At 32.0% G+C, this 27,654-nt stretch overlaps 1 protein-coding gene across 1 annotated transcript in view; it reads right to left on the bottom strand.

Annotated features, from left to right (window-relative positions):
• Positions 1-27,654, bottom strand: part of LOC145328850 (glycine receptor subunit alpha-2-like) — a 316,261-nt gene that overhangs the window by 119,451 nt on the left and 169,156 nt on the right. The window contains exons 2-5 of the mRNA XM_080172757.1: positions 18,282-18,368; positions 1,320-1,369; positions 855-922; positions 193-295 (exon numbers count right to left, since the gene is read on the bottom strand). Of these exons, the coding sequence (XP_080028883.1) occupies positions 193-295; positions 855-922; positions 1,320-1,369; positions 18,282-18,346 (286 nt within the window). The 5' untranslated portion in view covers positions 18,347-18,368. The remainder of the gene's footprint in view (positions 1-192; positions 296-854; positions 923-1,319; positions 1,370-18,281; positions 18,369-27,654) is intronic.

Below are 27,654 nucleotides of genomic sequence, written 5' to 3'. Positions count from 1 at the left end.
TTCAAGTTTATATGACAAGTAATATTTGGCCCAAATTGATAAACTTTACTTTTATTTAACAACGAATATTTGTCTATTCTTTTCTAAAAGTATCAAGATGTCTTTCTGTTTTTATGTATGTCTGTCTGTCTGTATGTACTTGTAGCAAGGAATCTTTCTAAATAATAGATAATTAATAAGAAATATAGTTACCTAATATTTCAATTATTTTATTTCTATCCAGAAGGAGGCGCCTATCAGTCCAGCGAACCACAAAGAAGGCATTCAAAGTCACGCTGAAGTCTTTATCATTGATCTAATAAAGAAAAATAGGTAGTTTCCCCTAAACCCAATTATGGGACACCAAAACCCCCTCAACCCCTATCCTTGCGGATTCATTTAAATTTATTGAAAAAACAATTTACTAACATTTATATATTAATACGAATCAGATACAGATTAAATTATTACAGAAGTAAATAGAAATTCCCTTATAGACTATCACATAAAAACAAGGATGACAACATCCATAAAAGTAAAGCTCTGAAACGGTAGGACAAACGAACATTAACACTTGTAGAGTGTCAGAACTGAATAATCATAATATAAAAAAGTAAAAAATCTAGACTTTCTAGTAGCGATTATAAAGTTGCTACGCTATTTAAATCGTACCTAACTACTACAGGAATCGCCATGCAAAATTTGAAATCACTAGGACAATTCTAACATGCTTAAATTAACGAAATGATCTAACCGTTCCAGGCGGACATACGGACCGACCCTAATTATAGAAAAGCGTCGCTTTTAAAATTTACAGACAAACTACAGACAAGTGTTAGTTTTAAGTATCTGCGCTCTCAAAATAAATTTGTCACCTTAGGTATGTCTTTAATGTCAATACCAACATGAACAACTGTCAATGTTTCGTTCGGAAGGTCAAACTATATTTTTAAAAATATTTCATAGTTTTATTTAATCAAGGGTAATTATGGCAAATCATCATCGGGGAGGAGATGAGTTCCCTAGCTCCTGCTAATGTTTTGTCAGACATGTGAAATAAACAGAGTAGGTGGAATGCCTGTGCCAAAACAGTTAATTATTTGGTTTTATTATAAAGTCTTAAAGTAAAGTTTTATATAAGTATCTATTTAAGATAAAAATATAAAAATATTTTTAATCATAAAATTAAAATTTACATAGAGCTATAGGATTGAATAAATTTGAAATTGTATTTATTTAAGCTTCAAAGCCTTTTCAATTTTGGAATATTTTATAAATTTAAATAAGGATTTTTCATTTTCAATGAAAGCTGCTATATCTTTTATATAAAATATTTTCCTTAGAATAGTTTTCTGGAATACAGATACTCTCTCCTTTGGCACAGAACTTACTGAAAAAATAACATAAATTAGTTGCTTTAAATGTTAAATACCTCATAAGGGATGTGCTGAATTTTAATTTCCAAATGTGTACGCAGTTTCCGCGGTGTTTCCTCATCCTATCTCAATATTTACTACTTGCTAAAAAAGCTTCAAACTCCCAAACTTTCAAAATGTTGAACGTATAAACGATTTATACATTCAAAACTTTAATTTTCAAAAACAAATTTTAAGTTTGAAGCTTTTTAGCTAGTAGTAAATATTGAGATAGGATGAGGAAACACCGCGGAAACTGCGTCCACATTTTGAAATTAAAATTCAGCACATCTCATAAAAACTAAGGGACAAACGTCATGTCGCACATCCTATCTTTTTTATAGCAAATGAAAAAAGTTGACAAAGAATTAATTATCTAGGGGTTAACAAAGATCATTTTTCTCTTATTTGTTAGCTTTGAAAGATTTAGATATTTTCATTGGTTGATAAAATCTAGCAGTGTCAAAATTGTCCCTATGATTTTAATTAACAGAAAGGGTAATTATATTAATCATAATTAGGGATGTATGTACTTCAATTTATCATTTATAGTCGTATTTATAAGAAAAAATTTAAAATAGCTGTACTAAAAATAACAAACAACATTAATTTGAATGGATTTATAAATAGATTTGTTTAATGTGTGATATTAGTGAGATTACCCAAGAGACATAATGTCAGATTCCACCAATAGGAGAATCATTAAGGAACATTCAAGAGATCTCATTGGTTGCAATTGTGTACACATTTTATTACGAACGCATGTTTTTTTTTCATTTCATACATATGTAGATAAGTCAGCTGTGAACAGCATAATTTCTTAGTACAGAGCTTTGCTGAATCAGACTTAATTGCCCAAATTTTTTTGAAATGTGAAAGCTTGAAACAGAGTTGGATTCTTTTTTAAAAATCAGGCTCACTACTCGCTGGTGAGGCAAAATTATTTTTGTGAAAAATCCTCCAATACCGCTTTAAAAATCTACAAAAAAAAATAAATAAAATCATAAAAGGGTTATTAACATAAGATTTTGTTTAATTTTTGTAGATTTTTAATGTGATTTTGGAGGATTTTTCACAAATAAATATAATTTTGTCTCGCCAGCAAATAGCGAGCCTAATTTTTTTAAGAATCCTCCCCAGCTTGAGTATAAGGTAAACAATTCTTTCGTCTGCTAGAAATGTTCCTTTTTAGATTTGACGACAAATCGGGTCAGACGGGTAATCTAGATATAGTATATCTATTTGTGTAATAGAGCTTTGTTTATCTGTGTGTGTATAAAGATGTTTCTATAAAGTGACTTAAATTTCCCCCATTTTTTGTGTGTTAATTGTAAGGATACCACTTTTTTGAAGAGTTTATATGGGTATATAGTCCCTTTCGTTGCAACGCCTCTTGATGAGCGTTTCTTCGTAGCTTTTCTCCTATTTCTAGCCCCTGCGGGGCAATTACCTAACCTAACCTAAAATAATCAAAAGCCATTGTGAAAATACGACGAAACGCCACTTAAGAGGCGTTGCTACGAAAGGAACTATACCCGTTCACATTTATATTCGATAATAAAAAGTAGCATATGTTTTTTTCTAATGCGTAAGAGCTCTGAAAATTCTTATCTGAATTGGTTATGCATTTCAGAGAAGCTTTATAACTGTCCTAAGTTGGGTTTAAGCCTCACCCCAACCTTTCCTAAAGGCTAGTGCAAATTATTTGTTAGCTATAGTTTTTCAGTTCTTTTTAAAATATATGATTATGTACTACTGTTTTTATATTTTAAGAAAATAATAGGAATTCATATAACCTCAATTTTTCAGAAATATACCTTTAAAAATTATAACATTCAAATTCCTATTATCAGACAGTTCGTCAACAAGAAAAATATTGGTAAAACTTCGACTTATTTTGTAATTTAGTTAGAACGCAAAAATACCTTGTGTAAAAGTATATTAGAACAATTTAACAACTAAACAAATTAAACTACAGTTATATTGTTAGAGTTTCCCCATATAGGAACCATATTTAAACAGGGATAAAAACATCCATAAATGTAAAATGTTTATAAAGATGCTACTAATACACTACTAAATAAAACATAATGTAAAGTAGTCATTTAGGGAAATTGTTTTTCATTTTGTTTTGAATTTTTAAGATTTGTTATAATTTCTCTGTCCTGCCCTTGATACCAATTCAAAATGGTTGTGTCAAAAGATTGAAATTCAATAAAATCTAAAATGGATATACGGAATTTTTAATAATTAATATGTAATTGTTACACTTTCAAGATGACTCCTTATTGTTATAGGAATTCACAAAAAAGTTTTGAAATCGATGGATAAAAACAAAGCATAAACATGTTTGTTTTTCCTTCTAATGGTTGCTTCGTTAGCCTAGAACCAGAATGTAAATTCTCTAAGAAACACAGTTACTGAAATTGTAAGCTTCAGTTAGACAGAAGGAGAAATAGACATCTTACTAATTAGTTCCCTGTTCAAATTTTCATTCCTTACTCGTCATGGGGTAATGGCGCAATGGGTAGGGTGTTGGCCTGGTAATCTAAGGGTTCCCGGCCCAAGTCCCGCCACGTGCAAAATTAACTTTCATTAATTGAGCCATACTGATGAGCCCTAAAAAGGCGAAACACTGTGTCTATTGATAAAATTTGTATTATAGTAAGAAATAAAATGGGGAATATCAAATGTTTTACCATAGTCAAACTACTTTTAATAAGAAAAATTTAAATATATGATAGAACTTAAAAGAGAAATATTAGTTTATATATTTATGAATAAACTCATCGCTCTGCAGGAGCATATGAGCCGCTCAAAAGCCGCCAATATTAATCCGTAATAACGCAAATTAACCGACGGCTTGCAATATCTAGTACAGCTTAAACCTGTTTTTTTTTTCTTAGCTTTGTTATAATGTCTCCATTTATATTATTTCATTTTATGTATTGAAATTTGAAGACTTAAATGACATGTATATACATAAATATCAAATTCTCGTTGCCCGTAAGAAAAAAAGAAATTCAATTCAAAGTTTAGGAGTGAAGAAATATAAAAATATCCTACAATAAAGTATTAAGGTAGTAAGTTAAGATCTCGTTAACCCATACACCAGGTTCAGTTTCCATGTTGGGGAAACTTTATGAAGACTCTTATATTTTTTTAGGCTAATTATTTTTAAATCAATCTATTAAATGGTTTTAGGCTATTTTTCTGCCCCCTCACTCTTTCTAACAAAGCCACTATAGACAATAGGGGCTCGGGATGGAGAGTTCACATCCCGTACAAAATAGCTTAAAACCTCTATAGAACTAGTAGGTATATTTTCCCTTAAATTTGGTTTGCAAGTTTTCAAGCTTAAGAAAAACAGACCGACATCATTATACTTTGTATTATACTGGCGGCTTCGCCCCTAATGAAAAATTGTTTTTTTGTTTTTTTTTGGGGGGGGGGGGGGGGGTTGGGGTGTCCCAAGAAAATAGCTTAAAACAATCCCAGGACCGGACCAGTAGGTATATTCCCTAAAGAGTAGAGCCCAATCGGTTCAGTGGTTACTGAGATCTTAAGCTTCAGACAGACAGAAATCGTACTACTTTGTATTATATATAATCTATTAATTCATCATGGCTTGAAAAAGGTCCAATTAACTGTCCTCAAATACCTGAATAGGTTTAAAAATTATCAAGCATGTCTAAAGTCTGTATAGCCAAGTAGGATAATGTCGAAGGGATAGTGCACTTGAGAGAAATAAATATCAAATTCTCACATATTAATTCAAAATTTATATTCTTTATTATTATTTGTAATTTAGATTTTAAGCTTAGAATATTCTTTGAATTTTTAAATATTTCCATTATGTTAGAAATTCTTTTTACAACTAGGAAGATATCAGGATGACCCCTACCCCAACCACCTTCCTTCCTCCCCTCTCATTCCTTTATTTAATAACTAGCGGCTATGCCCCTTAAGGCCTCTAGGGGCACTTGAGGAGGGGGAGTTGAATTTGATAACCAATTTTTTTTATTATAGATTTACAACGATAAAATAAAAAATTGGGGGAAGTTTTTTTTGGGGGGGATGAGGTCGACCAACTACACCATCCATCATTTTTTATTTAGGTAAAAAAATAATAATAAAATTTTGTGGGGGGGTAATCTTTTTATTGACGATTTCCCTCCGTAGGGTGATGGTACCCTTCTCCGAAATAGCTATAAACCTTCCAAGGACCTATGAGAAGCTAGCCTGTAAAGGAGAACCATAACGGTTAAGCGGTTAGCGAGATCATTGGGTACAGACAGAAAGACATCCTGTTACTTTAATATAAGAATTTGCTAAACATACCAATATCTTTCGACTTTGCTGTTTTAGGGATACAAAGTAACAAAAACACAAGATATTATCATAATTTTTGCCTTATCCCTTATTTCTGAAAAACATGGTTTTTGATTTAAACTTTGCTAAACGTATCTGTAAAAGATTAAAACGTTAAATCATTTAAAGTATTTTAATTTGGAGAAAAATTAAAACTTATTCAAACTTATTAGTTTGTATTTTTAAAGGCTATCAATAACTCAAATATACATCAGACCAGGCAGGTAGAGGACTGTAGGCTGTATATTACACTAGTCCCTAAAGATTGTTAATAATTTTTTCTTCTTGTTCGTTGGCCAAACAATATTGGGGACTTTTTAAAATTCATTAAGTTTTGTGTCCAAACATTTCAACCACTAATTGCAATCTAAAATCATTGGGAGAAATATATCTATTTATTGGTCATTGCCTTATTCCTTTAGATCCCTGACAACAGATAGAAAAGTTTGAGGAAAACCAAATTTTTCAGCTGTGGGTGGTTTTTTATGTGAAGCTTTAATGTTTAAAAACTAAACTTCTCCTTAACTGGTAACATGCTCTCTCATTCGAAATCTAAAATATATTGGCACTTCTATTCATACTTGACCGGTTTAAACTATAAGTTTGCAAACAGAATTATGTTTATCATCATTGGGGATGTAAAAAATAATGTTTATTCTTTTGTCATAAAATTCCTAGATCTTTTGAAGAGGGGATTTTTTACTTTTCACTCGCCGGCTAGTGGAATTAAACCAGAAAATTTTGCACACAAAAAATTGCAAAAAAAATCTTTTTTTGTGATTTATTGAGTATGAGGTGAGTTTTAATGGGAAAGATAAGTTATATGCAAGAATTTCATGGATCCTACGGGATAAGACAATGGTTTATTAATTTATGTGAATTCCCAATGATTATAAACAAAATTAACCCTTTTGCAGATTATTATTATTGGTTGAAAAGGTAGAACATTAAGAGTTTTGATCAAACAAACAAAATTCAATAAAACAAAGTACCCAAAGTTTTGAGCCAACAAATAACTTATAAAAAGTAAAACTATGGGTACTAGTGTAACTTTCAGTCCAATGTCCCTTACCTCTCTGAAAAAATAACTTTGAATACAACCTGACAACCGTGCATAAACCACTTGTAAGCTGCAGGGAAAATTCACATTTTACAATTTTAAAAAAAAACAACTGGATGTCTATATTCATACTTCTAGCATTTCTACACTACTTATTGTAATTTTTTCATGAAAAATTTCAGCAACACAAATTATTTTTTTCTACTGAATTAGATCTGTATCTGAGCCATACTGAAAAATAGTATATCGATTCATTTCCTCTAAACAAAAACAGTGTTAGAAATACATTTCTTGTACTGTGTTATAGAAAATAAGTATTTATAGAATTAATTCCTTTTTTGTTGGACCCATGGGGCTGAAGCCAACTCAAAATCTGGGTAAGTTTATGAATGTAAATTGCACTTGTTTTGGGGAAGTTTACATCCATGTCTATTTATTTTTATGTTATTAGTTAAAATATACATATACCACATTCAGGACAAGTATTCGCAAAAATGTAATAAGTTAGAATACAATTTTTTTTAAAGTGCTTTCTCTCAAAGCGCCTCCTTATTTTTCAGATATGAAAGGAAGGCCTATACCTAAGGACAAGGTGCCCTAACTCAGCTGGTTTACACTTAGAACTTCCAGACAAATGTTCTACAATTGTATCGTTGGTTATCCGTAGTAGATTTGTAGCTTATATTTAGATACAAGATGCGAAATTATAATACTTTACAATGATTAGAATATTGTAAATATTTGTTATTTTTTCACTAAAGGAAAAGTTTCAGGCAATTTTTAAAACTTCTACCATATCACTAAATATATAGTCTGTTTTTTACATAAGTGATAAAAAATCTTGCAAAAAAAAGAACACTTTGCAAATATTTAAAGTAGATATTGTTTGTGGTTTTAGAAATGAAGGTTGATGTGAATATTGTCTAAAAATAAATTTGTATCTATAATACAAAGATACAATTCAAGTTATAATCACTTTCTCTCACTCGTTGGCCAAAATAACTTTGTGGTAACTTTGATAAATCTTGATTGAGTGATTCAAATTATCAGTGTTCAAAGTTTTCATCCCAATATATAATCTTTAAAAAAAATACATCAATTTATCTTATCCCTTAAGATCCCTGAATTTTATCATATTTTTATCCAAAAGGAAAGTAACAGCGACCAGTAACCAGCTAAAAAAGCCTCAGAAAATCTAAGCAAAAATTATATATTTTATAGGTTGTAAAAAACCAAAATTTTAACACTTGTGATAAGCAAACTATTTGAAATTTTCTATATAAAAAGAAAAAATAAGAAATCTTAAGGAATAAGACAATTGACGATAAATTGTTGTACATCTTCAATGATTGTAAACAAAATTACCCCTTCTGTATTTTATGTTTCTACAATTCTTCAATCTTTTTCTGTGCTTTGAAGACCAGTATGGTTTACAGTCTAGTGTCTCCTCCATCCCTATATTTCAGACTATACTTGTTTGTATGGTCCTAGGACATTAGAGTAAAATATTAGAGGGAGAAAGGGTTAATTAACTGTATCTTCCCATCGCAACCACCTTTTGCAACCTTTCTATTCGGTCATTGAAAATCAACCAATAGTGTCGCTTATATTAACACAGCCAAGTAGCAGACAATAATTTAGAAGCAGACGAAACAGGTTTTTGAAAAAGGAAGGGAGGTAGTTGTCTGTATATACATCTATTATATAGATCTGTTGTCCTAGGACAAACGCAGGAGTCCCAAACGTCGGAGTGGACAAACGTCGGAGTGGAAACTTCACCTAACCTAACCTGTTTTAAATTATCTTATAGGTTTTTAAATGCCTAACCCCTGCGGGGGGGGTTATTTGTATATTCATATCCTAACTTAACCTAACCTGTATAGAAATACTGAATTAAATTAATATTTTAACTGTCCTGTGTTTGTCCACTCCGACGTTTGGGACTCCTGCGTTTGTCCTGGAACCGTTTGTATTTTATCGAAATTATATAGAACCCTAGTTTGTTTTCAAACATTTATATATATGTATAATATTGTATGTGTGTATGTATATGTATAACTTAAATAGAAGCTAATATACATAGAACCGCTTTTCAACGGAGTGCATGTAATTTAACAACAACAAAATAATACTGCTTGTTGAAGAAGAAGGGGATATTAACATTACCTAAAGTTTTATAAATACATTATCTCATTAATTGGTAAAAATAATTTGACTTTTTAAAAATCTTGTTAGGTTGATCAAAAATATACAACATTGTTCAAACTCCACTTATAATTTTAATCACAAAAAAGGGGTATTTTGTAATTTAGGCTGTACATGAACCATCTATTGTCTTATCCCTTTATAGCCTCTAACCTAAATTTATTAGTTCAAGCCAATCTTAAACGAATTGAATAGGTTGTGATTTTTAGAAAAATCGAATAATAGTTGGTAGATGCTAGTAATTCTAAACTATCTTTTCAAATCCATTCATTGTCGTCAGATATGAACATTATGTGAAATAAAATGTTGTCGAAAAAACGCTTTAAATAGCCCATAATTCAACACAAGTATTTATGATTTGATAGATTTGTATTATTGCATTAAATTTTGCAGGAATGTATGAGCATATCTTTTCAAGAATTTTGGAAGCTTTAAAATTTATCAGCTCCGCTATACTTGAATTGCTCCTCGTTAAGGGATAAAAGGAAAGGTAATTTTACAACTATATTTCCCCCAATTCATTATAGCCATGGAGTAAGAGGACTTTGGACTGTAGATCATACTGGTACCCAAAGTTTTTAAAACACGCGTTTTCATTCATTGGCTTAAAAAGGTTGGGTACAATCATTTATTCTTAATTGGTTGGTACAATCATTGACAAAGCCACATTTTGATTCCTGTGACGTCATAAAAATGAGGGAGATGAGAGGAGAAGTGGGAAAGAAAACCCCTAAAAAAGAGATGGAGACGTCACAGGAATCGAAAGTTGGACAGATTGGGCTTCGTCCAAATATTCACACAATAATGGGGTGGTTTTGTTTATCATAATTGAGGGTGTACATACTTTTATTTCAGGTCCACCATATCTCGCACCAAAGAAGGATTCAAAACGAGAAAGACTAAACTACATAACTTCTGTGTCACTTTTGAGGAAGACGATTCCCTTTTCTCCCATCTCTTTAGAAGAGATTTTCTTCCCCCCTTCCCTTTTTTTCCAAAATGTATATGACGTCACAGGAATCGTCTTCCTCAAAAGTGACACAAAAGTTATGTAGTTTAGTCTTTCTCTTCAAAACACTTTATGAAATATTTTTCTAATTATGGAGCTAAAATTTGACTAACCCTTTATTTATGGAGAGGCCCAATGCAAAGCTTTTATTGAGTTTTGTATTTATTTCAATATGGCTTCCGATTAGATAGGCAATAAGGCTGTTCAATAAAATAAATATATTTCAACAAACTTATTGGTGAAACCTAGTATTTGGATAGTGGTCCGAATAAGCGCTCCCCTCCCCTCCCATGCCACTGCACTATACTTTACAGAAGCTTTTTATAGTGCCTAAAAAAGGGGGATAGGTTTAAAAACTTTTTGCCATATTAGACGTTATATTAGAATACTCTATTAATCTATTGTGACGTCTTTCGGGATACTTCGGCTGAAAGTTTTTAAATTTATCCCTTTTGTATGGGCACTATAGAGAGACCTCTTGTACTCAAAGTTAACTTAATAGAACGCAATATAACTTTCATTGGCTTTAAAAATCTTTGGACTTTTATCAAATCTTTATTAGGATATATAAACATTCAGTGTCAAAACTTTTTTTCACCTATGATTTTAATCAACAAAAAAAAGTGTACCTATTTTCAAAAAATACCATCTAAACTGGAAAGTTAAATCTTTCCTATAAACTTTAAGATATTTGTTAGAAGAGTTGCTATCCTATGTAAATCTATTGGAACTGATGGGTATATTAGAGGATTTTTTTCCAGGCTTTTATTGATATTAAGTAGTGCAGTTGCATTTATATGCCTTTTGGTGAAAAAAACTTGTGTAAAAATTTAAACAATTTTCGACAATTATTATGCCCAGTAATTTCACTTTGAAATTTTTAGGGTCAAAAATTCATTGCATTAGAATGGCTTTATGGTACTCCCTGAAGAGGCCTTGCGGAGTAGAATCAGGAAATTTTGGAATTTTCAAAATAGCTTGTTCCTAGCCTGAGAAAATCTTTAAAAAAAACACCAGTTTTAGTTGTTTTTTTAAATAGTCAATGTATTTTTTTCACGAAAGGCACACTAATACTAATACTAAATCCCCAATGGTATATTATATATGTCAAAATAGGATTGAAACATGAAAAATTTACTTTTTACACATTTTGAATATGTCATTGACCACATCCAAAACCAAACCAGGGTTATGTGGGGATATGACAATAGACGATAAATTAATGTTTATCCCCACTAGTGATAAACAAAAATACCCTTTCTATAGATTATAATTATTGATGGAAATGTTTGGACACTGAAGCCTTGTTTAATCAAATCAAGATTTAATAAAAGACCAATAAATAAGGGATTGTATTTATTATGTACAGTCCAATGTCCCCTCCCTACCTGATTTTTATTCAAAACTAATGCATTAATTAGATTTCCATGTCACATCCCTGTCAACCTTGCAAAAATGTGGTAAGGTAAAACCAAAAGAATGTGTCCTAACTTTTGTGATTTTTTTAAAAAATAGCTAGTCGGTGCTTTTAGTAAGTAGTAGATGTAAAATTATACATAGAATTTAGATATGCAATCGGTTTTTTTTGTAGACCTTTTACTTTTGAAGTAATTTAAGTTGATTTTAAGGTACTAAACGCAACAAAAAAAAGGAAAATTGCCATCATGAAAAGAAAAAAAATTTGACACCTTACTTTTTTTATTCTGTTATGTAATTATTGAAATAATCTATTTTGTTTAAGCCCGTTGAATCCAAACTTTGAACTTTGGGAGCTCGTCACGAATGGACTAAAACAAAATCACAAAAGTTGGGACACGTTCTTTGCAAAAAAAAATGTTGTCTACGTCAAAATATAAAATGTATCATCTTAAAATATTCTTCTCTTCACGCCCAACACAAACTTTCTTTTCAAAGTTGTCACACAAAATAACCAAAAAAACAATCATTTGCAAATAATCCTTACACAAAAGTAACAGGATGTAATCCTGTTTATTAAAATTTAGGAAGTGTGCATCATTTTATCGTTCATTGTCTTTTCCCTGAAGATCCTTTGGAAAAGGAATAGAGATTAAAACACTAGAGGCAGAAAGGGTAAAATAACTGTATCTCCCCATCACAACCACCTTGTGCAACTTTTCTATTGGGTCATTGAAAATCAACCAATGGTGTCGCTTATATTAACACAGCCAATTAGCAGAAAATAATTTAGAAGCAGACGAATAAGGTCATTGAAAAAGGTAGTTGTCTAATAATACTATAGACCTGTTGAATAGAGGACAGGAAAAATGAAAATATTTGCTAATTTTATTATTAAATTCATACTGGAAAGAAAGAACACTTCTTTTGATAGTAAAATGTCTGAATAAACATTAAATGCAAGAAAGGAATAAAATTCTGAAAAATGAAATACAACCAGAACGATTACGTCCAAGGAAAAGAAAGAAAGAGAGAAAGAGAGATAGATAGATAGACAGATAAATAGATAGATAGATAGATAGAGAGAGAGAGAGAGAGAGAGAGAGAGAGAGAGAGAGAGAGAGGGAGGGGGGGAGGGAGAGAGAGAGAGAGAAAGAAAGGAAACAACTTAGCTTAACCTTCCCTAAAATAAGCATTAAAGAAACAATTTCTGTAGATTAAAATTATTGGTTGAGATCTTGGACATGGACATTATCCAGGTCATTATCAGTCTAAAACCAATCAAGTCTCAATAGAAGTAACCTAACTTGAGCCAACTAATAAAACTTTGGGTACAAGTGAAATTTACAGTCTGATGTCCTAAAAACTAGAAGTAATTTTAAATATAACCATGGGCTACGCCAATAGCATTTGGGGAATTACTAAGATTTAAATCTAAAAATATAGCCAAAAACCAAAAGGTATATACTCTGAAGAGTAGAATCCAATCGGTTTAGTGGTTACCGAGATCTTAAGGGACGGACAGACAGACGGACAGACAGACAGACAGACGGACGGACGGACAGACATCATTCTACTTTGTATTATAAATTAAAATTTTCATTTTATCTTTACATAACCTAACCCTGACCCTCTGGCTAGATAAACATAACTGGTGGAAAACTAGACACATTTTGACATCAATGAATATCCAAGACAAGGACATGGCAGAAACAAGGACTACCCCCCCCCCCCCTAGAGGCCTCTAGTGGCACTTTAAATTTTTTTTTCAAGTCTCTACGATACCTCCTGAATTTGCGCTCAAGTCTCTGAAAAATTCGATTTTTTGTGATTTCTCTTGGGAGGGTGGTGGTACTCTACCACAAAATAGTTATAACCTTCCCGGGACCTATGAGAAGCTACCCTGTTGAGAAAAACCCGATCGGTTCAGCGGTTAGCGAGATCCTTCGGTAAGGACAGACAAACACACATCCTGTTACTTTATTATAAGAATTAGTAGAACTGCTTTGGATGTTAACAATAGCTTAGCAAAATAACAGTAAAGTGTTAAATCAAATTGAGAAAATTTTCAAAGGTTTAGATAATATCATGAAACCTTCTAAGCTAGAATAATTTCACCTATTTATAGAATATCTGCACAAAAAGAATATTTTGCCGTAAACTTTTGGGCAAGTCAAATTCAACGTCATCCCATCAAAGTAGTACTATTTTTGTTTGTTGATCGAGTTCTCCATTATAGGAAAGCTACTTACTCAAAAATTAAAGTCATTGGACGGTATTAGGCTATTTTTCTGTCCCCTTAACTACAGTCAGCCTGTGCCTCGGACGAAACAAAGCGGAAAGAGTTAGAGTTTAATTGAGATTTTAAACGAACTGTCTATCCATATATTTGTGCAATATCATGCTCGGCTTTGTATTTACCTATTAATCTATCTATCTATTACACTATCTACCTATAAATAAAATCTATACTATTGTCTGCCAAAATGATAAAATGTCGTCAAGTACATCACAAAAAATATTCACAAAAGTTGAGAAAACACAGGAATCTGAAATACAATCCTTATAATAAATTAAAGGGAGGTTTGTCTGTTAGATCTCTTTACAGGGTAGCTTCTCATAGGTCTCGGGAAGGTTTATAAGTATTTTGGGGGAGGGTGCCAACACCTTGTCAGGAAAAATCGCCCCTAGAAAAACTGGGTTATTGAATTTAACTCCCCCTCCCTAAGTGCCCCTAGAGGCCTACAGGGGCGTAGCCGTTAGTGGAAGATAAATTAATATACATCTCCAATAATGATAAACAAATTATTCCTTCTTTAGATTAAAGCGCTTTGGCACCAACCAATCAAAATTGAATAAAGGACCCAAAGTTTTTAAGCTAAACACTGGAAAATTTACAACTTTAAATTAAAATCAATGGTTGAGAAATTTTTACACTTCTAGTTTGGAACCAACCGATCAAATAAAAACAAACCCCAAATTGTAGAGCAAACGAATAAGATAATGTCTTTATAAAACTTTGGCCCCTCTCTCCTTGGAATTAACAATCTCCTTTTGAAATGGTTTATATCATTTATTTGACTTTTTTTAATATTTCAAACTTTTGGTAAATATTCTTTGAACTACATTATTGTTTTATTTTACTTTCTTGGTTTTCAACCTTTTTTGTCTGGGTCTATATTGTAGTCTATAATTTCATAATTTAGTGCTTATTTCATTTATATTGTAAAACGTTATGTTCTCTTAAAGATTGATAGATACGTCAATAGTTATTTCTCGCATCGTATTATAAACAGCTTTCCGCGGATATAAAATGTACAATTATAAGATAAAAACCAGTTTTTTTTAGCCCCGAGATGCCAAAGCCACTGGATAAAAAACTGGTTTTAATCTTATGATTGTACAATTTTATATTCGTAGAAAACTGGATATAATGCGATGCTGGACATAGTTTTTTCGTATGGATGAGAACCGGTTCTTATCCACAGGATATTAATAGGATTCTAATGAATACGAGAACAATCGATACCCATTGGACCTTCATAGTTTTGTAACTTTTTTTTACAAATATACTTAATTAGTATTACTAAAGTTGTTTTTTAAAAAATTATAAAAAAAATAGAAGACAAAGAAAGTCCCTCAAAAATCAACATATAACGAGGGATTATCCATTTCTTTTTTAAGGGGTTTCTTTCCCACTCTTCCTCTCCTCATCCCTCAATTTTATGACGTCATTGAGGGACTTTTCTCGTCTTCAAAAAATATTATAACAATAAGCAGCAAAATTAATAATATAAAATACATTCGTTTAATCTAACCAATTTGGGTATAGTGACGCAGTAAGGAATATTCTAATAATAATAAAGGTTCCAAGACAAACGCAGGAGTCCCAAACATTGGAGTGGACAAACGCAGGAGTCCCAAACATTGGAGTGGACAAACGCAGGAGTCCCAAACATTGGAGTGGACAAACGCAGGAGTCCCAAACATTGGAGTGGACAAACGCAGGAGTCTTAAAATATTTATTTGATTAGGTATTTCTATACAGATTAGGTTAGGTTTAAATGAGGGGTTAGGCATTTTAAAAAATTAAAAGATGGTTTAAAATAGGTTAGGTTAGCTAGTTTAAGTGCCCACTCCGATGTTTATCCACTCCGACGTTTGGGACTCCTGCGTTTGTCCTAGGACCATAATGAACCTTTATTTCTCCTTTACACTATAAGATTGCTGGAAAAAAATGTAAAAATTCTAATTAAAGTTTAATTTCTCGTAAAATTCTACAATTTTAATTTTTGCCAACGTAAGTCTTTTGTTAAAATTATTGTCGTGTCTTTATTCTAAAAATGCTAATTCTTTCATATTTAAATTTTTGAATTATTTAAAAACTTGAAATATGATTATAAGTTTTCACGTAGTAAAAGGTATATAAGTATAGAATAACAAGGAATCTCAAGAGATAAGACAGCGAACAATGAATTTATAACGTCCAAAATGATGATACACAAAATTACCCCATTGATGGTTGAAAAGTTTAAACACTTCTTGATTGGAACCAATCAATAAATATTCAATTAAAATACTATAATTATTTGAGGGAGCCAACGAATAAGAAAACAAAGTTGAAAAACTTTAGGTAACTGTTTAATATACAGTTCAATGTCCCCTCTTTGAAAAAAATAATGGGATCTACTGCAGTTCACGGTAAAATATTGCTAGTAACGAATATTGCTAAAAATTTATGAATTTTAAAGGCTGCTAGCTGCCAAACGGCTGAACGTACAGATCATACCCGCACACTATTTTAAGCGGCATAAGGAGGCATACAAATAATCTGGAATAGCCAAGATCCAATGATGCACAGGGAAAGCTACACTGAAGAAAAACCGCGTAAAATGGGTCTTTTTCGCGCTTTTCTCTTCACTGCAAGATAAATATGCATTATTGATTTATGGCTATTTCAGATTATTTGTAGGCCTTTTTATGCTGCTTAAAACTATGTGCGGGCATGATCTGTACGTTCAGCCGTTTGGCAGCTAGCAGCCTTTAAAATTCATAATTTTTTAGCAATATTCGTTACCAGCAATATTTTACCGTGAACTGCAGTAGATCCAAATAATGGACTTAAATGTTCCTGGTGGTGTTAAACACTTTGCTAATGTCTAAGTGACATTAATATTATATTCAATTACACAAATAGAATTATTTTCACAACACATAACAGGTCAGTTTTATAAACAGAAGACTAAATTTAGTGTAGATATTTATATATATATATGTACATTAGACTGGCCCAAAAAAACATGAATTTTTAAATCTTTACCATATCAATTTGCGGATACCTTGAAGTTGTTACCGGCTCAAAAGTAGACCTTTTAGTGAAAACTAGACCTCTCTACAATGAAAATTGATCTCGAAATTTCAATCTTAAGCTTTTTATCAAAAACTTCATATTTTCATGATTTTAACAAGAAATAATTAAAGAACTGCCAACCTAAAGTAATGTAACAAGAGTTCAAATATGAAGCAATTATAGAAAGTAGGCAGAACCGCCATTCCTGCCGAATAATTCCGAAAAACGTCTAAAAACATTGTTTTATTTAAATTGATAATTTTTGTAAGAAATTGAACTATACAGTAGCTATTAGTCTTATGAGAAGAGAAATGTTGAAAAACTCTAAAAAATATACATTTTAAAGACATAAAATAGGAAAAAGTGTTTTTAACAAATTTCATGGCTCAACAGACATTGTCGCCAATAAAGAGACAATTTACTTAAATAAAAAATCAAATGAAGGTAAAAAAATATGTAATATACTTATTCTCATATTCAACTTTTTTAAAAAGCATGCTAATAAAAAAATTAATATTGCAAAAAATAATTTGATTGTTTTTTATTAAACCAGGAATAAAGAGTAAGGCTTATCTTTAATTATTTTTCTTCAATGATTTTGCAGTATGAATTAGCTTTCCCAAATTATTGTAATTGTACATAAATAAATTTTTATACTTTCTTTCTTCATATGTTTATTCCTGGTGATTTTAATATTTTATTTCAATGTTTGTAAACAAACAGACAGAAAATTTGATGTTTTGCTTTATATCTGGTGTAAGCCTATCTTAATTTGGGGAAGAAACGGTGAAAATAAATATGCATTTGACGAGATAGCGATAGATTTTTTCTTAAAATCATTTATAGGGCTAAAATCTAAAATCAATACTTAACCTATTTTTACATTCCGCACATTGAAAAGCGATTTAGACCTTCATTTGGGCCACACTAATGTACATTATATCATGGTAGGGTAGTAAACAATAAGAAGGATATCAAGATAGACAATGGATGCCCTACCTGTTAGCTGCAGGATAGGATAGTCAATACCAAAACTAATTGCTACAATAGATAGAAATATCAAGATAGATAATGGATGTCATACCTGTTATCGGCCAGCTGGTAGCTGCAGGACAGGATAGTCAATACCAAAACTAGTTGCTACCATAGATAGATAGAAACATCAAGATAGATAATGTATTTCTCTACCTGTTAGCAGCCAGCTGGTAGCTGCAGGATAGGATAGTCAATAACAAAACTAGTTGCTACCATAAATAGAAATATCAATGAATGCCTTACCTGTTAGCGGCCAGCTAGTAGCTGCAGGATAGGATAGTCAATACTAAAACTAATTGCTACCGTAGATAGAAATATCAAGATAGATAATGAATGCCTTACCTGTTAGCGTCCAGCTGGTAGCTGCAGGATAGGAAAGTCAATACTAAAACTAGTTGCTACCGTAGATAGAAATATCAAGATAGATAATGGATGCCCTACCTGTTAGCGGCCAGCTGGTAGCTGCAGGATAGGATAGTCAATACCAAAACTAGCTTCTGGACCATTTTATGCACACATTTTTTATCTGAAATTTTTATCATTTTTTCATGTTTTGTAATGACATGTTTATAAAATGTCGACTATGTAACACAAATAATAATAGTCAAAATTTAAATAAAACTAACATGCTCATAATAATTACAATATATAAATTATTATGACGGAGTAACGGACGGACATACAGACATTCCCCAATTGTGAAAACAGTAAAAGTGTCGAACTATGACGTCAGAAAAAATTAACAATTAACCAATGAGAGGCCGCTATATATTTTACCACAGTGAATACTGGCTTCTTATTGGTTAATTGTTAATTTTTTCTGACGTCATAGTTCGACACTTTTACTGTTTTCCGAATTGTAGAATAGTATATTTGCGCTTCTAGTATAAAAATTCATAATATAACAGCCTAGCAATTTTATTTTCTCGTTTCGATGCATTCTTTATTACTTATTTTCTAAAATGAACAAATATAGAAGTTTTGTTTGATTTTCTGTTTTCCAAAAAAAATATTTTAGGAGGACTTTTTCTGTGAAATTGCGTTTTTCCTGTAAACTATCATAAAAATCTGGCCCTGACCAACAATATACTTCCCTAAAATTTGTGGAACAAACATTCTAGCAGTCTACGAGATCTTTGTAGACATACTAAAAAAAGATATAAATCCTACTACTTTATAATTTAACTATATTTCACCCATAGCCTTTAGGGGGGGGGGGGGATGCGACTTTGATGATGAAAATAGATTAAAACCACCTTAAGTTATTTAAAAATCAACGATTTTTGAGATATTTGAAAAAAATAAAACTACAATCCAAAAGAAAGGTCGACCCTACGCCTTCTATCTTTAATTTATAATACTTAATTGTCTTATCCCCATATTCCTGAATTATCTGGTCAAACATTAGGTATTTGAGTTAAGGCTCTCCTGCAATGCATTTATAGGGTAAGAAATGGATAGGAAAAAAGAGATATGTATTGTACGTACATGGTAGAAACACATTTTTCTGGTAAAACCCCTTAATTTCATAGGGTGGGGGGTAAAATGGCTGGTTGAATAAGAAGGGGGGGAGGTAATCTAATGCATTTTTAAAAATTTGAGGGGTTTCAAAGAAGATAAACACCCCTTACCCCCCCCCCCCCCCACCATTCTGGAATTTTATGTACCCATCCCCATTATCTTGCAACCGTAAATAAGAACTTTATCTTCTTTGATTCTCTTAGGATTTAATTTATTTATTGCTTAAGAAAGTTTTATATTAAGTGATTCAATCCTTAAAATATAAAAAAAAAAAATTTTGTTATGGCTCCGCTTCTTTTGGAGATAATTGTCCCATAACACTATCCTTATATCCCTGATAGCAGAGTATTTGTACAATGTACGTGCAGATATCGAATTCAGGGACAAAGGGAAAGTTATATCAAGCTTTTTTTAGAAAATGAAAAAGATCAAATGGGACATTGCAGTGTAAATAATAGATCTATAGTATATATGTATATACAGACAACTACCTCCCTTCCTTTTTCAACGACCTTCTTCGTCTGCTTCTAAATTATTTTCTGCTACTTGGCTGTGTTAATATAAGCGACACCATTAGTTGATTTTCAATGACCCAATAGAAAGGTTTCACAAGGTGGTTGCGATGGGGAGATACAGTTATTTAACCCTTTCTCCCTTTAGTGTTTTACTCTAATGTTAAAATTGCACTAGTACCCAAGGTTGTATAACCATGTTTTCTTATTCATTGGCCTAAAAACTTTGGGTACTTCAATCGATGTTTGAAACTGGTAATTTTGTTGATCATCTCGAAGGAAGAAGTCAAATTTATTGTTCATTGTCTTATCCCTTAAGATCCCCAAGAAGGATCACTTACAATAGCAGCTAAGAAGCTGCAGTGAAAAGTTAGAAGCCAAAACCTTTAATTTAATAATATATCCTATCTCTGTAGTACATTATAGTAAAGGCTGCAAGTAGGGAATAGTAACACATAAGAATAATATATCCTACATTATCCTATCTCTGTAGTACATTATAGTAAAGGCTGCAAGTAGGGAATAGTAACACATAAGAATAATATATCCTACATTATCCTATCTCTGTAGTACATTATAGTAAAGGCTGCAAGTAGGGAATAGTAACACATAAGAATAATATATCCTACATTATCCTATCTCTGTAGTGCATTATAGTAATGGCTGCAAGTAGGGAATAGTAACACATAAGAATAATATATCCTACATTATCCTATCTCTGTAGTACATTATAGTAAAGGCTGCAAGTAGGTAATAGTAACACTAAGTATAATATATCCTACATTGTTCTATCTCTGTAGTACATTATAGTAAAGGCTGCAAGTAGGGAATAGTAACACATAAGAATAATATATCCTACATTATCCTATCTCTGTAGTATATTATAGTAAAGGCTGCAAGTAGGGAATAGTAACACATAAGAATAATATATCCTACATTATTCTATCTCTGTAGTACATTATAGTAAAGGCTGCAAGTAGGGAATAGTAACACATAAGAATAATATATCCTACATTATCCTATCTCTGTAGTACATTATAGTAAAGGCTGCAAGTAGGGAATAGTAACACATAAGAATAATATATCCTACATTATCCTATCTCTGTAGTACATTATAGTAAAGGCTGCAAGTAGGGAATAGTAACACATAAGAATAATATATCCTACATTATCCTATCTCTGTAGTACATTATAGTAAAGGCTGCAAGTAGGGAATAGTAACACATAAGAATAATATATCCTACATTATCCTATCCCTGTAGTACATTATAGTAAAGGCTGCAAGTAGGGAATAGTAACACATAAGAATAATATATCCTACATTATCCTATCTCTGTAGTACATTGTAGTAAAAGCTGCAAGTAGGGAATAGTAACACATAAGAATAATATATCCTACATTGTTCTATCCCTGTAGTGCATTATAGTAAAGACTGCAAGTAGGGAATAGTAACACATAAGAATAATATATCCTACATTATCCTATCTCTGTAGTACATTGTAGTAAAGGCTGCAAGTAGGGAATGGTAACACATAAGAATAATATATCCTACATTATCCTATCTCTGTAGTACATTATAGTAAAGGCTGCAAGTAGGGAATAGTAACACATAAGAATAATATATCCTACATTATCCTATCTCTGTAGTACATTATAGTAAAGGCTGCAAGTAGGGAATAGTAACACATAAGAATAATATATCCTACATTATTCTATCTCTGTAGTGCATTATAGTAAAGGCTGCAAGTAGGGAATGGTAACACATAAGAATAATATATCCTACATTATTCTATCTCTGTAGTATATTATAGTAAAGACTGCAAGTAGGGAATAGTAACACATAAGAATAATATATCCTACATTATCCTATCTCTGTAGTACATTGTAGTAAAGGCTGCAAGTAGGGAATAGTAACACATAAGAATAATATATCCTACAAATCCTATCTCTGTAATGCATCATAGTAAAGGCTGCAAGTAGGGAATAGTAACACATAAGAATAATATATCCTACATTATCCTATCCCTGTAGTACATTATAGTAAAGGCTGCAAGTAGGGAATAGTAACACATAAGAATAATATATCCTACATTATCCTATCTCTGTAGTACATTGTAGTAAAGGCTGCAAGTAGGGAATAGTAACACATAAGAATAATATATCCTACAAATCCTATCTCTGTAATGCATCATAGTAAAGGCTGCAAGTAGGGAATAGTAACACATAAGAATAAAATATCCTACATTGTTCTATCCCTGTAGTGTATTATAGTAAAGCCTACAAGTAGGGAATAGTAACACATAAGAATAATATATCCTACATTATCCTATCTCTGTAGTACATTATAGTAAAGGCTGCAAGTAGGGAATAGTAACACATAAGAATAATATATCCTACATTATCCTATCTCTGTAGTACATTATAGTAAAGGCTACAAGTAGAGAATAGTAAAACACATAAGAATAATATATCCTACATTATCCTATCTCTGTAGTACATTATAGTAAAGGCTACAAGTAGAGAATAGTAACACATAAGAATAATATATCCTACATTATCCTATCTCTGTAGTACATTATAGTAAAGCCTACAAGTAGGGAATAGTAACACATAAGAATAATATATCCTACATTATCCTATCCCCGTAGTGCATTATAGTAAAGGCTGAAAGTAGGAATGGTAACACATAAGAATAATGTGAAATACTCTTGTTGTAAGCTAAGATATAAATACAATTTCCTAGTAAATTGGAACACATTATGTAATACTAGTTCTTCGCCAACCGTTTATCTGAAATAGTAGTTGAGAAAGTTACATTTCTCCATTGCATTACAGACTGTCAAAATTACTGACTGACGGACAAACAAAGTTTTTTATAGAATAGCTTTGGCACAAACAATCATGTCTTGAAATAATGCTACAATAATAAGAGTTGTATTTCTTTTGGAACCGAAAATCAAAAGATAGTAAGAAGAATAAATTTTAAATTATCCAGAAATTAGTAATTTTATATTTGATTACAGAATAATTCCAACAAATGAGCAATACAAAAATTAAGAAATTTTCGAGTTTTTGACTTTGGCTATGGTTTTCTTTTATAAGTAGAAGGAAATAACATTGTATAATATGTAAAAGTAGATAATAAATACAGTCCCATATCAAGGTCACGTCCTTAAAAAATACCCCACTTAAAATGTCGTGCAAATTTAAAAATCATGCTTTATCCAAAAATTTTACATTAAGGGTAAGAAAAGCTTCTGATTGCTCGTCCTTAATCTGTATAACCCCTTGGGCTAAAAATGAGTTTTTTTTAGAATGACAAAAATAGTTTCACTGAAAAATCTTAAGAGATTAAAAAATTAAAATAAATGGACGTATTTCAATTATGATAAACATAAATAACCTTTCTGTAGATAAAAAGTATTTAAGGAAAAGTTTGGAAACCAAAGGGTGGTATAGCCAAATCAAGCTAATAAATCATTTGGTATCCTTGTAAATTACAGTTCAATTCCTTGCTCAGTGTTTTAAACTCTAATTGTATTTGTCTGTCAACGTTTTTTAGCTTTAACTTTTTCCACATTGGACCACTTTTTGCCAAATAGCAATCCTTTTTGAGGGTATTACTGGAATACTGGACAGTTTGGAGGAGATATATGTGTTCAACATTAAATAAATGGCAGTAAGGATTTTTCTACCTTCCTGGATATTTAACAATCCAGGATATAACAACTTCAAATCTCTTTGGAAAAGAGATGCGCAAAAATTATACCCTAATAAATACCTTACGTGCCCCTAGAGGCTCCTAGGGGGCGTAGCTACTGGTATAATATAATGCGCTTGTGAAATACATTTATACTAGACATTTTGTATTTACTATCAATTAAGAAATTAAATATTGATAAGGATTGATTGTCTGTTGAGTGTTACTTTATCAAAAACCTTTAAATTTTTGGACAGAAGTCGATTTTTAGCCTGGCTTTAGAATAAATTTCATCAAAGTTTAATGTTTGGGAATGTTTTAGCCCCCTCAAACTTTATTTAGATTATAAATCCCATAAAAGCTAATGGCGAAGTTACAAGTCCATAAAGGATTTGGAAATACAAACACCTGAAATAATAAAACGTTGCAAAAACAAGGATGACAACATCCATAAAAGCGAAGCACTGAAACGGTAGTACAAACGGACATTAACACTTGTATAGTGTCTAAACTGAATAATCAGAATATAAAAGTATAAGATTCGAAGCAAAATTGTAAGTAAATTTGTTGATAAACTGCTTGCAGCAGGATAATGTTTATGGACATACTTACATTTTTGGACTTGATTATAGAGTTGCTTCGCTTATAATATTGTTCTTTGTTGTCCCAGGAATCAATATACCAAAAATCAGATCAAACGGATAATTAGAACACTTGAAAATTTGTTGTTAAAAATATAGAAAAATCAGGTATTATCCTCTTAGAAATTTTTTTTTCAATATTGAAAATTTGTGTACCCCCCCCCCCCCCCCCCCGACAGCGAACTATGAACTCTGGCCGCAGCGCTCGGCTCCCTAGCCTGCCTAGCCGCAGCGCTCGGCCCCCTTGCCTGCCTAGCCGCAGCGCTCGGCCCCCTTGCCTGCCTAGCCGCAGCGCTCGGCTCCTTAGCCTAAAACCTAACCTAACCTAAAATAGTTGTTCGTCGGTAGTCGGGGGGGGGGGGGGGGGGGGGGGGTACAAAATTGAAAAAAATTGAAAAAAAAATTTCTAAGAGGATAACGCCAAAAATCAACATGTTTAAAATGGACATACGGACATTCTGGTAATGATTATAGAGTTGCTACGCTTTCTAAATCGTACCCAACTACTACAGGAATCATCATGCAAAGTTTGAAATCGATAGGGCAATTCTAACATGCCTAAATTAACGAATAAAAGCTATCTATCTCGGACGGACGGACGTACGGACGGACGGACCGACCCTAATTATAGAAAAGCTTCGCTTTTAAAAAAGACAATTTATTTGCTGATAAGTTTTATCCAGGAATCTCAAGGGATAAGCTAAGAGATGATAATTGTTGTCCTTATCATTCCACAATAATGACAAACATCTGAAATCTTTATTCTTATTGGATTTCAGTGACTGTCACAACCCTCCCCGCCACCCCCCCCCCCCCCCCCCTCCTCAAAAACTAAACCACACATGTAATAAATATTTTAGGAATCACCGGGATTTGGCACGCTACACATTATACAAGCCTTCTTAACCAGGTGGTGTAAAAACAAACCCGTATATAACCCTTTTTAGCAAACCGCACCATAGTATTAATCCTAATATTAAAGTAATATGATATCTAAGTGTATGTGGCTTAAAGAAAAAAAATCGCTAATGGCTTTGGAATTGTGACAACAGTTTTTTTGTTGAATTTATTGGACACCACTTGACTGAACTGCATCAGACAAAATGACTTTGAGAAGATTTGGTGCTCCCACACTGTAGCAAAAACATTTATTAAACAATAAATTAATTGAATGAATATAAAGAATAAGTATTCACATCCCTCAAGCCCTCTAAATTATATTCTCTATTTTTCTCTCTAGCTTTTTTCATACCTACTCACATTTCCTTTTTATCTCACTTTGTCCGTTGGTAGAGCTACTTAAAGATGTTTTGATTAAGTTTGTCAGTTAAAGAGAATATTGTTGGCTGTTATGTTTAAATATCTAATATAAAATTTCACAGGCAGATTCATAAAGATTTTAAATTGGATCATTGGAGCCAATTTTAGTAATAACAAGAATGACAGCAACCGTAAAAGTAAAGCTCTGAAACAGGAAGACATACAAATAATGGCAATTGTTGCGTGTCATAACTGAACAAGCAGAAGATAAATGTACAAGTCTAAATAAACTTGTAAGTAAATTTGATGCAAAACTGATTAAATACAAGATACCATTTAAGGACATACTTCGTTTATTGTAATATTGTACTTTGTTAGAACCAAAATCTAAAGAAAAGTCCCCAAAGTTTTATAAAATCAACTAATGAGGGAATTTGTTCATAAAATTTTGGATACCTGTATAATTTATAGTCAATTATCACCTCCCAACCTCCCTATCTGGTAAATTAAGGTAAATTATTATGTTTGAGTAATGTGAAATTGCAATCTCCTGGCTTCCACTAGATTTACCCTTTCCACATAATTGAATCAAATCACTCATTTTTGCACGAATATGGACAATGGACGATCAACTGAATTTGAGTTGCCTTTTGTGTACATAGTTTCCTCATCCTAGCTCAATATTTACTACTAGCTAAGAAAGCTTCAAGCTTCCAACAAAAAATCTAAATTTTAATTTTTCAAATTTTGATTTTTTTTAATTTGAAGCTTTTTTAGCAAGTAGTAAATATTGAGATTGGATGAGGAAACTATGTACACAATCGGCAAATCAAATTCAGCTAAACCCATTGGTCATGTCCACAACCTAGGCGTACGGAATGGAGGTGCAACACACCCATAGACGTCCAGGGGTGGGGGTAAATGGGTGTCTAATATGTTCAAACTTTGAAACCCCCTTTAGAATTTTAAAAAATCTTTTTAAAAAAACCATATCCCCCCCCCCCCCCAAACACAAACCTTTGGCAACGAAAGGGACTATATCCAAAATTTTAATAGTTGCTTAAGGATTAATTTTAGATTTTTCAAATAAAATGCAAAGAAATATTTTTAATAAATAGTGAATTCTTGTTGTCGAGATGATAAATTTGTACAAAAACCTCAAAATTTTGACAAGAATAAATGAAAGTTGCAATTCAAATAACCAAGGTCTAGTTTAACCAGGGAGGAAGGGAGGGGATAGTGGACTATAATTATACTTGTATCCTAAGTCTTAAAGGGGCGCTTCGTCGTATTTTCAAAGTAGGTTATTTTAGGTTAGGTTAGGTGATTGCCCGGCAAGGTTAGGCAATTGGCCCCGCAGGGGCTAGAAATAGGAGAAAAGCTACTGTGAAAATAGGACTAAACGCCCCTTAAGAGTCTATGTCACGAAAGGGACTATACCCGAAAGTTATTTCTCAATCGTTGTATCTAGAAAACTTTGAGGACTTTTGTAAATCTTTGTTTGTTGTTATAAACTGGCAGAGTCTAAACTTTTTTTCATCTACAAAAAGGATTATTGTCTTATCCCTTAATACCCTTAAGTTCATCTTTCAAGGACACTACGATTTGTTTAAATTTTATCAAAGGAATAAAGAATTTTTGAAATTCTAAAATGGTCCCAAAACTGCTGAAATTTTCTCTAGGAAATATAGGATGCGGTCAAAGAAGACTTTATTAAACTTAGGAAAAGGAAGGATTTTACCAAGTATAAAATTTGCTAGAATATTTATTTTTTATTTATTATTTAAGCCAGGTCAGATAATGCTCAAAAATCAAAGACAGGCTAGATTCACTTTCATGAAGGGGATGGGAGATTTATATCATTTTAGTTATTAAAAAAAAAAATGTTTTCCCAGAAGGTACGTTAATAAATGTATTAATATCTAATACAGAAAAATACCAGCCACAAATGGCAGAAACTCTTTTCATATGCTCAACTTTGTTCATATTTCCAACTCTATTAGCTGATTTTAAAAACCGAATACAAAATCAGGACAGGGTTCCCGTCCTGTGGGCAGAGGTACATATAGATCATACTACCTCTATTCCTTTACTTTAATGGTACATTCATCGGAGTAAAACACTAGAGGGAGAAAGAGTTAAATAACTGTATCTCCCCATCGCAACCACCTTGTGCAACC

Source organism: Acartia tonsa, chromosome 9 (genome assembly GCF_053477335.1).
Source record: "Acartia tonsa isolate MP-2025a chromosome 9, ASM5347733v1, whole genome shotgun sequence".
Taxonomy (NCBI): Eukaryota; Metazoa; Arthropoda; class Copepoda; order Calanoida; family Acartiidae; genus Acartia; species Acartia tonsa.
Note: the sequence above shows the minus strand (reverse complement) of the source record. Positions and strands in the feature narration are given on the sequence as shown.